At 38.6% G+C, this 12,040-nt stretch overlaps 1 protein-coding gene across 1 annotated transcript in view; it reads right to left on the bottom strand.

Moving 5' to 3' along the window:
- ESR2 (estrogen receptor 2) overlaps positions 1-12,040 on the bottom strand; it is a 35,518-nt gene that overhangs the window by 20,842 nt on the left and 2,636 nt on the right. The window contains exons 3-4 of the mRNA XM_075503770.1: positions 6,466-6,641; positions 3,582-3,698 (exon numbers count right to left, since the gene is read on the bottom strand). Of these exons, the coding sequence (XP_075359885.1) occupies positions 3,582-3,698; positions 6,466-6,641 (293 nt within the window). The remainder of the gene's footprint in view (positions 1-3,581; positions 3,699-6,465; positions 6,642-12,040) is intronic.

The raw sequence follows: 12,040 nt of genomic DNA, 5'->3' as shown, positions 1-12,040 counted from the left end.
ACAGCCTTTGGCAAACAGCCCAATCCATTTCAGGCTCCTCAGGTAAACACCAGAAAGCTCCAAGAGAAGATCAATTTTATCCTGATCTATTTTATTCAAGTTTGCTGGGCAGAGTTTACTGCAGTATTTCTGTTTTACTTGTTCCTGGTGACAGTGTTTGCAATTATTTTTCTACCATTGCTAGTAGTCCTAGTGCCAAAATTTAGCAGTAGCTTTCTTGATTGGAACGGTAGGCAGCACAGACTTCCTATGGAGAAATTTGCAGATGCAGTGTCTAAGCCCCTCATTGTGCTTTTGGCAATGATGGTTAATTTTGTAAGAAAAATCATTATCACCTTAAAACAAAGCACCCCCAAGCTAGCCTTCACTGAAACACCCATGGCTTGTTGCGTTGACTTCTCAACATTTATGAATGCAATGACATCCAAGAGAATTTCAGACTAGGAAACTCCAAAGCAACACTTTCCTACTGCCTTCTACTGTTTTAAAGATGGCATGTACTGCCTAATGACATTTACATGCAGAAACGTATGCTATATACACACACACACAAGTGTATTTTTTCTCAATGTGTCTATTGATAATATGCAAAATGAGGATTTAAAGATTTGATGCCAGTAGTGCAGAGTTTTTATGAAGGGCTTTCATAAACTACAAAGTGGTAATTGAGGATCTTTTATCACTTCTGCTGGACAACAAGTCTCTACTGAGCAAAAATGCACTTACAAACCATTCTATCTTATCCAGGGTTTTAGCAGATGTGAACCAATGCATTCACTAAGTGACCTGGGAAAGGAGCAGAGATGGGGAAAAGCCTTCATTAAAAAGAAAACGTACTCTTTTATGGCTTTCTACACTAAAAAACTGGTATTAAAGCACGGCTCTAACAAGAAAAATTTTGAAAGATAATCACTCTGGTCTGCAGGAAATGGCATTTACATTTCATGCAAGAAACACAGTCTTAAAATCTCTCTGGTTTAAATGTCTGTCACCATGTGTCCATGCATCAACTTTACTCACAGGTGCCACTTAACTCATCAGGCAACTCAGACAATTCTGAGTAATTTTTATATTCCTTTTTCTGAAATTAAATTGTTAAGACTCTCAAACTAAGTTCTCAAGAGTCTCAAATTTCAGTGCTACTATTTTAAAAACTAATTTTTAAAAAATGCAGTTCCTGTTATTTTCCTGTTATAGTTTCAAAGTGTCATTTTTGATCTGGCACAGCCATTAATGTCCTATAAACATTCATTATTGTAGGAAAATATGTTTTTGAATATGTGACAAGCTTAAAAGGAACACAGGCTAAGACATAAGTACACATTATTATTTATTACTTGTAATACCATAGTGCCTATGAGGTCTAATCACAAACCAGGACTTCCTGGACAATTAGAATAAAAGGATTAATTTAAGGAAAGCATTGTGGAGCACCACCTTATAATATCATAGTGGAATCAATCTTTACAAAAGCTCTCCAACTCCAGAACCGGGGCTTGATAGAAACACCTGTTGGAAAAACTTTGAGTAAAATTCTCAGTCATAAAGATGAACAAAAGACAGTGACACCATTCAGAAAGTAAGGTTTCAAAAGGAGTCTCATTTGCAAGCATAAGGCTTTCCTTTCTAGAGGCCAGACAGCAAAGATAACTGAGACCATATTAATGAAAAACACCAATAAAGTTGAGATGCATCATCAGTGCAGAGGAAGATAGGAACTTCACATAGAAAGAACTAGCTGACTTGAGCAGCAGAAACTAAATGTACTTCAGGAGTACAAAAATAATACAAGGAACAATTGAAATTGTAGCTCTAAGCTGGGAGTTATCAGCTAGAAATGAACAGGGAGGCTGCAATCATAACAGATCATAGAATTATTATGAACCGCCAGCACGATGCAACCATGAAAAAGGCAAATAGGATCCTGGGTTGTACGCAGAGAAAAGCTCCCACAGAAAGACATGTGTATTAATGCTACTACAGTGAGGAGAGTTCACAGGAATACTGTCCATGATTCTGGTCATCCCAGTGCAAAATGGTTTATTTCAGCCTGGAGCAGATTGAAGGACGAGCTACCCTGACGACTTCCAGATTCTGTCTACTTTCCTTTTTTTGCAAAAGGAGGAGATTTCTTGGTTTATTTAGCCTAATAAAACAAGGGTTGTGAGGGGATATGATGTAGTCCGTAAATACAACCAGACAATTAACAATAAAGAGAGCTACAAGGCAATGTTGCCACAAGAACAAATGGGCATTAATTGTCCAGCAATAAATGCAGGCTGGAATTCTAAAGAATGTTCCTAATGAAAGAAATAATATTCTGCAAACAGCCTTCAGATCAAAGCAGTGGGAGGATGAAAACACTGCCTAGTCTTGGAATAGAAATTGGTATCTACATTAAATAGGATGAAATGAGATACACGCCTGCAAATCACAGAGGACCAAGCACAGTGACCTTCTCCTTTCCACTCCAGTGTTCCTATGTGATGTTTTCCCAGCCTATTTCTATCATGTACATTGGGGAATCTATAAGAAACAAGAAGGAACCTTGACTGTGAAAGTACATTAGATATTGAAATATCTTTTAAGTTATTTTCTTCTTAAAAGTAACCTTTAAAATACCATCTATAAATGTACAAGTATAGTGAAGTCACACCACTCTAAGATAGGAATAAGAGAAAAGGCTGGATAATTCTGAGTGGTGCAGTGACAAACAGTGGTTGTTCACTACTTCTTTTGATGGAAGAGCTGGAGGGCATCGTATGAAAATAGCCTGTTCAAAAAAAGAACAGCTCACCCAGTGCCTTTCCCTCACTGCCCCACCAAAGTCCCACAAAAAAGCCTGGCAACCAGAGAGCTGGTTCTTCACATGGCAGGTGGTCAGGCTGCTGTGGGATGTTGTAGATGCTAAGACTTTACAGGATTAAAAAGAGGGACAACAGAAAAGTTGCCATTCTATTAATATATTAAGACCTATTAAATACAAGAAACCTTTTCTAGACCAGAAGTCCCCAACTGCTAATTTTTGGAAGCTGAGAGTTGTCAGCAGTAGCTTCACTTAGGTGCTAGTCTCATTCTTACACTCCTCCCAAGGCCTTCACTCTTGCCACTGGTGCAGGCAGGACACTGGGTTAAGTACCTACTGCTTCGGTGCGGCACTGCTGTCTTGCATTACGTTCAGGCAGCAGAGCACAGTACAGGTTTATTTACCCCATATGAGAAGGGATTTCAGTTTGGTTTGAGGCTCAGGTGGCAGGAGGTCTCAGGTTCCCATTCTGCAGAGCACAGCATGCAAGTAAACTGCCTTCACAGAGCTCTGCAGAGGTACTATGGTTTTCACGTGCTTAACCTACACCTTACTCCTTCCCACAGGTTTTCTTCTGAAAATTAAAAGTCGTCTTCTGCTTTAAGAATTGGTACATTCCTTCCTATAAAACCAGCTTAAACCTTGCCCTAATTGCCTGTTGTGCCTTTATAGGATTCCAAGAAAAAAAGAAAAAAAAAGCTATACAGAATTGACTGAAGGGGAAAAAAGAAAGCCAGCAAAACCCAAGCAAACAACACAGACATGCAAAACTCACCACATTTCATCATTCCCACTTCGTAACATTTCCGTAGCCGGCATGCCTGGCAGCTTTTGCGCCTGTTTTTGTCTATCGTGCATTGATTGGTAGCTGGGCAGATGTAATCGTTATGTCCTGCAGCAGAGTAAGAAGAGAAAATTTAACATCTCCAACAGCCTCTCTTGGTCATTTTCCAAATCGGGACCTTCTTAATTTTAAGCATCTCAACTTTTTTGTATGCATATATCTAAGCTCCATGAATTTAACTGAGGCAAAAATACATATTTATCCTATACTGAAAACATCAATCTGTGGCCTCAAAAAGTAACCAGACAACATAGACCAGCTTTTACTGATGACTGTCAGATAACCAAGCACCTTCTAATACCAACTCATTTTTGAAAATGGAACATATGCTCTTATGGAAATTTGCTCCCAACCTCCAACTTCTTACTGTATATTGGGACTCTACAGATGGCAGATAGTAGAGGTTTTTTTTCCTCAGCAGAGTTGAAAACAGCAGTGCACACAGCTTCAGTCCTGCAAAGATTTAAGTAAACTACAGCTCTATTTACTGAACTCTCTGACGTGGTGAGTTCCAGGAATGAAGAAGTCTTCGGAGGATTGACCCTGGACCAAAGTTAATAAAAAAAAGCAGCCCAAGAGAGAAAGAAGGCCAGTATAAAGTAATGCATACTGTATAGCACAAAGAAAAGCACAAGCAGACGGTATAACTTTTAGATATTGTGGACAAGTGTTTCTCTTATTTTCATCAGTTTCCACTACAGTCTCTTCTGTTGTCTTCTCCTTCTTTCCCACCTCACCTCACCCCCACCCAAATCCCTTTACATTATTGTATTTTCATTAATTAATAATCTGGTCCAAAGGTTTATTACTTTAAACTGGACTTGAGTATGCTCTTGGTGTAAATACAGTCAAATCATCTCCTGCCAAACACTGGAAATCTCTCTTGCAGTAGTTACCAAAGGATGCAAAAAATATTCACTGATTTACATTTCTTACTGTCTTTTCTCTCAGGTTGTTTTTCAAGTTCTTTTTTTCAAACTTGAAGAATAGATCAGGCGAAGATACAGCTACTAGAGCTTTTTTTACTTGATGCAAGTCCAAGAGTTCATGTCCCCAAGAGTAATTATTTAACTGAACCATTGTGACTATTTCCTTGCAAAATTAAAATAATTTTAACCTTGAATTTTTGAACCGACAATTTTAAAAAGAAGAGATCAGGTTACAGTTTGTCCCATTTCCTACTGGCAGATATGACTGAAAAACAAATTACTGTTTATCACTCTTCACACAACATGGGGGAAAGGAGGAGGAAGCTCTCTGTTGCACTATAACCCAAGCACACAGGAGTATAAAGTGGTTTAAAACTCCTGTGGCCTTGGGATAATTTAGCTTGCAGGCAGATGTTCAGAGATGTAGGACAAATACACTACACTACAAACTTGAACAAGCAGAGGAGACCACACACAGTTGCTCAGTCATGCCATCTAATTTTAATTAGACATCAGCCCAACATTTTGGTCTATGGTAGGCCCTGAAGTTTTTTATTTTTTATAAGCAATATCCTTCGTAACAACAGTTGCAACTGAGTGCTTGATAGTGTTTTATGCCAAGAACTTACTTTTTTATTTGAATTACAAACAAACGTTACCTGACAGGGTACATTAAGGTGTACAAAAGGCCACAATAGGTAACTTGTTCACGGCCAAAGCACGTGTGAGCAACGCAGAGCAGGCAAATCATTTTCCTGACAGAAAACACTTTGAAATCAAATTCAGTCTCCATTTGTGACAAACTGGAGACAAAGTTCTCTTCAATTATTTTAGAAATCAAAAGAACTTGCACCAGTTTATAGAAACTATTTTCACCCATGCAGAACTTGCACAATACATTGAAAAAGGCAAACAAGTTTTGAATTAAATTTGGTTTTAATAGTGACACCAACTCTGCCATATTGATCCAAAAGAAAATATCTCAAGATTTCTAAAGGCTTTGTGTGCAGAAGAGGAAGGGAACACTACAGACTGAAAAATGACAGGATTTTCTGTGTTAGTATCTGCAGGTAGTATCCAATGTCAATCCAATTAAGTTTCTACCAAGAGGCCTCAGATGAGGCCAAAGAACATGATAACTAGAGCCAAGGTTAAAGAAATGAAGTGGTCCCAAGCTGCAATACGGTGCATAAGTCACTGCCTATAGGCTGTGATAACAAACATGGAGACCTACATTTACTTCATCCTGTGGCCAGTCAGCAAATTTGAAATACCAAATATTTAAGAATTGAAACACTGAAGTGGAAACATTAGACAGAGAGATCTGGCAGAGTAAGAAATACTGCAATGTAGGCTCTGGGGGGTGGAGGGCTGAGAAATAACAATAATCAGGTTTGTACCTAACGCTTGCTACACATATTTTTATATCCTACATACTGTGTAGATATTATATGCTATGACTCAACAGCTCCAGGCAATAAACTCTTGTCAAGAATAGTTCCTGGCAAGCAAAGTCTCCAGACAATTACCTACTCTAACTCTGTCTATTACAACAAATTCACAATTACTACATCTACTTTGGGACACAAACTGCAATCAGATTCACAAGTCTGCAGTGCCAACCCACCGAGGCCTTTGCTGCAGGGCCTTCCCGTGCTATGTATTCCACCTATTCTCTAAAGAAATCAATTATTCACTTTGTAATGTTTCCAGATCTTGATAACATAAGAGCCAAAAGATAGTCAAATCACGTGTTGTCTTTGTTTTCAGCATGCAGCACCATACACCAGGATTTTAGATCAACTCATTACTAGATCAACTGCTGCAGCCCCTGATCATATGAAACAACTTATTTGAGCAAAATTATCAAAAGCTGATACTCCTACCTTGAATACTTCTTTTAAAGAATGCTTTGCAGCCTTCACATGACCAGACCCCATAGTGGTATCCTGAAGCATAGTCACTGCAGACTGCACAGAAGTGGGCATCCCTTTTTGAGCCAGGATTATTCGCAATTGGGCTTGTACAGTCATTGCCATTAGTTTTTCTTTTTAACATTTCTCTGATAGAAAAGAAAAACATCTGTTATAAAAGAGGAAAAAATTAATCTACATTGCAAAGAGTTTCATTATTTTCCATTGTCTTCCATTCTCTCTGTATAGTGTCTTCTTATCACTGAACACAGGATAGTGTGAAATACTGTTAAGCCTTTTTTCTGATAAGCCTATTTAAAGCATATAGTCTGATCCCGGAGCTTTCAATGATGACAGACTGAAGTTTTAAAATACTCAAAGGCATAAAACTGGACTGCTGATGTGTCATTCCAATGACCTCTGGGAAAATCATATGGAATGCTGATGGATCTTGAAGAATTCTTGGAAATGTACAAGTCTATTTGTGAACCAAGTGGACTTTGTGAACCAAGTGGACTTCGCCTTTGGGAAGCTTTGCATGGAAAATGCGAGCTCAGACAGCTCAGACTGACATGATAAACACTATCACGGACAGAACTGCAGTTGTTTCCTACTGTTAGCAAGGCAAAATTCTAGATGGAGCAACACACATCTAGTCTCAAGTATTTCATCTTTTAAATGAGGCTCTATTTATTCAGTGAGATGCTGGAGACAAATGTCTTCAGATGTGAATCTCAGCCTATAAGATCAACTCACAATATTAGACAAAATTTTCTGTTCAAGGTGACGACTCACGTTGATCTCCTAGTGCTAAATAAAAGGAAGTCTGAATACAAGAAGAATGGAGAAACACAATGAATAAAATACCTTCGTACATTAAAAAAATTATTGCTCTATATAAATTAATAAGATATATGCATTCCTGAAGCGCAACAAATAGTTCCAACTTACTGGAGCTATTCTTAGTGACTGGATTAAAATTAGAACAGGATAAAAACATGAAATAACAGCCAATTCCTGACACCAAGATCCTGTAAACAAACAGCAAGAGGAACTTAGATTATCAGTAAAGTGGCTTTTAGGTATAGGAAGCACATCCACTGTGTGCTTTTTCTCTGGACCTCATTTTCTTGGTGGTTTTAGCATGCCTTACCTTCATGGTCAATACAATTTCTAGATAGAGAGAAAATAGCGTCATGTGCAAACTCTCAGCAGCAGTTTAACAAAAGGAAAGCTGTATAGTCAACTTATAGGTATAAACTTAAGCACAGAGGCAGAAGTTAGAAACTGCAGAATTTTCCTCATCCCACCTTCCAGCAGGATTAGGGAGGAGAAGAAATATCAGTTGGGATAGGACAGCAGGCAGCATGGTTTATGGCTTCTGAAGAACAAGGGTACGTTGCCAGGGCAGAAGAAACCTGTGCACCAACAAGAGCAAGTTTAAACAGAACAGCACAGACATGCTGAAAGTGCTGTCAAAGAGGCTTTAACTAACATATTAAAAGTAGACTTTGTGCTGGTTTCATGACAGGAGGTAAGGACAAACACACCCACATGCCAACTGAAAATCATCAAGTTTATAAGTATTTGAGGAGAATGTACTCCAATTTCCTAGTAGAAAATTTGGACAGGAAAAAAGGTGGTTCTTTGAGCAAATTCCAAAACAGAAAAATTACAGGTATTTGTTGTACAATTAAGTTACTGCAAGCTTTTAAAAAATGTTAATTCATTCAGATATTGCAGGGCATAAGAGTGTTTAGATGTTTAACAAGCCTGGTCTTTGATTACACACACACCCCCCCCCATTAACGGATTGCTGAATCACTAAGTTATTTCCCCTTTTGCCACGCTGGGAAGACCAGTGTGGGGGAACTCTCCCTTAGAATAAAGGCACTGGATCACACATGCCTAATATGCTGCTAATGCAAGGAGGAAAAGGCATTGCTATTCCTTCCTGTTTCCCTGTATTTGGAAGAAAAAGTAATTTGGCGTTTCACATTAGTAGAACAGGTATATTTATAAGCTCTACTTGGGAATCATGATCCAGTTGTGAGAGTCAGAAGAGAATCAAAATCAGCTAGAGAGCATCTCAGTGACTGATTGATATGCTGTAGAGAGCGATGTTTATTGCCCTCGTTAAAGCACCAAGATGTTATGGATGAAAATAAAGAAAAAGCACACACCATAACATCTCGCTGAGGAGTGTTGTTTTTAACCTTCCAGTCATGACAAGTGTTTTTTAAAACACTTTTTCTTTCCCTGCTTAAAAGTTTAACAACCGTCACCCTGCACACATGCAAGCTGCGTGACTTCCACAGACTGTGGCAAACAGCTTGCACACAGAGCAACAATCTGGAACGCATTCCTCCTGCGGGCCGAACGGGCGGCAAATCTGCTCGTCTGCAATAGCTGCAGCAGCGCAGCAGGAGGTTCAAACCCAATCGTTTTGTTACTGTTGTCTTTAAGGGCAACAGAACTAGGAAATAATCGAGAGCTTTAAGGTACACGGTCCTTACCCTGAGAACCTCGCGATCAGACAGCGTATCCACACAAAGAGCAAACCGGAGTGGGTAGCCCCACACGTGGTTGGAGACCACCTCCCAAGCGCTCTCGGGACTGGTGCACTCCAGCATGCTCAGCAGATGAATGAGCTGCCAGGTCCTCCAGAAGAGCTGGCAGTAGCTGGCTGTACGCCCACAAAGCTCCTGCACCGAAGGATGCAGGAAAATGGGGGATGTACCCTGGCTGCTACTGAGGAACCGCACAGACAAAGATTTATTGCTTTACACCTCCTAATACTCCTCTCTTTTTTATGATCATCGTTTCTATATAGAGATATTATGTTTCCATAAAAAGAATTAAGATTTTTTTTTTGAAAGTAACAAGTCAGCGATTTCCTACTAGTCACCAACAGTGACGAGATGATTACCCTAAAGGAGATAGAATTAGCAAGACTATCTAGGTTATTCAGTATCTACCGTGTCTCCTAATTACCTCTAGCTTTGCCACAGCAAGTGTTTGATGCATATGCCACACCTGGAAAACTTGAACCTATATTCAACTTTTTATTAAAAATGAAGAAGGGTGGCAAGGATTTGACCTAGCAAGTACCAAGATTTGCTCATGGCATTTGTTGTCTGTTAGGTTTTTTTAAAACCTAAACTATTGTACATTATAAAAAGAAAGAGAGGAAAAAAAAACCTGAGAAAATTTTTTAAAAATCCATTAAGCCAAAAATTAACAGTCCAGATTTTATAATATCTTATAACTCTTCCCTCCCTCCCACAGGCCACTGGCTCATTCAGTGCCTGGAGATAATTCAATCCGAATCAAGCCTAAGCTGTAGGATGAAGAAGGCTCTTCCTTTCCCTCCCAGAATGTGTGCAAGATGATGGACAAAAATCAGCTGAAGAATACTTTTCAATCTTTATCTTCCTCCTTTTCTAGAGACTCCCTCCACTATAACTTCTGGAATTGCTAATACCACACAACTGCCAATATTTATATTTCCAAAGAACAGGTTCTGCTATGCTCCAAACATTGATTAATATGCTGAAAATCATGTCATAGGTATCTCAAAATTAGGGGACATATTTTTGCTTAATCTCTGTAAACTATTCCATCATAAAATGGAGATGCCAACCCATCACCTCAAAGAGAATTCAAGGTACATTTAAGTGCTCTGCAGAATGAGCACAATAAAAAAAGCATAGGAGAATAATGCAAATAATTATGGCTTCAGAGCAGAGTTTAAGCAATATATAAATATGATATTAGTGCACAGTGAACAAGACAAAGTTACTAAATAATTAAAATAAACCTTTTGTTTCTTTAATTAAAATCCTCTTATTTAGGGAATGAAGACAAAAATAAATTTCAGACTACTTTTAAATATAATATAATTATACTGTCACATTCCTTTACTCTTCATGTCATTTTAATATAAATTGAGTGATCCTGCACCAACAAAATTTAAGATACTATTTCTATTGTCTTCACTAGGTATACAGGACCTATAATGCAAATAAATGTAGCAGAGTCTTTATCATCAAATTATTGCCATTTCGTACAAAGAAATGGAACTCTAAAGATTCACATCTATTTTTACATGGAATACAATTAATTTTTGTTGAACTATTTGGTGCAAAGTAACACTACAGTGCATAACATTTGCATTTAGCAACGTTAAATAAATTTCTTCTGTATTCATATAATGAACCTACTTGTGAGGAAAGGGAATGCCAAGAGTTCAGGGTCCTTATTTTAAGCTGATCTACAAGGAGATCCAAATTACACAGTGATCAGCTTTAGCAAAGTGCACCACATTAGTTTAGCTAATGTTAACGGAATTTACACCCAGGGAAAATAAACTCCTCTCACGGTGAGACTCTTGCTTTATTTTGAAAGGTAAAATAAACTGTGGAACAGGCCGAAATATATAGTAATGCTTTCTTACTCATCTTTCAAACAAAATGCCTTTTCTCAAACTACAATGCTGTTTAAAATTACTTACACTTTACAGCATTAGTCTCTCCCTTCCCCCAGAGCTATTCCTTTAAGTTTCAGTTCCAAGAACTCCTCCTTCAAGGTATAATCGACAAATCTGTAGTATCACAGTCATTGTTCCCATGGCAATAAATATAATGTTCATGACATTAATTTAAGACCTCACCAAAGGATAAAGCAAAAGGAAATACAGGGCTTTTTTTCTTTACAGCCTTATTTGAGGACAGATATCCACAATAACGGACTTACAGCTCTTGCTTTTTGTGTTTCCATGTCACATGTGTTTCCATGTCAAAAAAAAATTAATTTTTTTTTTCTTTTTTACAACTTCTATACACAAAGTGGGGGTTACAATGTATCATACTGAGACAAATGAACCCCTGAGAAGGTCCAGCTACCAAGAAACACAGCAGTTACTTGCTGCTGAACAATAAAGATCATCCATAAATTTAGACTCCAGATTTCATTTCTTCTTTTTAAGTTAGGTCATCATCAGCTACAAGAGCAACAGTTTGTATGAATCTATACAAATGGCAGAAGATTTATTTACTTAAACTCCAGTGTGGCAGGTTTGGCTTCCCTTCTGTCTCTGTAGAGAGCATGCTGCAGACATCAGATGGGGTGCTCTTGCTCTTGGGTTATTCCAGCTGCTGTCCCATCATCTGGACAGCTTCAAACGCTAACCTACAGCAGCCTTCCCAGGGCTGCCAAAGTTTTGAAACATTAACTAAAGTGGGAAGAGTTTGGATGTTAGCCCTATTCACATTAGACCTGCTTGGGGAATTCTGTATGTACGTGCTGCCCAAACGGCCTCTCCCAATCCACACACCTACACTTAAAGTAGATTTGCACTCCAGAACTGCCTGCTACTCTCTGCTGACTCCAAATAGAGACTAGTCAGGTGGCCAGGCTGAAGATCTGTGCAGCCTACAAGTCTGAAGTAGATGTAAATCTCACGCCTTAGCCCTGGGCAGACAACGTAAGGCCCAGCCATTGCAGAAGGAAAGTGGGTAGTCTCAAAAATAGCACAAATCAATTTATT

Source organism: Mycteria americana, chromosome 5, assembly GCF_035582795.1.
Source record: "Mycteria americana isolate JAX WOST 10 ecotype Jacksonville Zoo and Gardens chromosome 5, USCA_MyAme_1.0, whole genome shotgun sequence".
Taxonomy (NCBI): Eukaryota; Metazoa; Chordata; class Aves; order Ciconiiformes; family Ciconiidae; genus Mycteria; species Mycteria americana.
Note: the sequence above shows the minus strand (reverse complement) of the source record. Positions and strands in the feature narration are given on the sequence as shown.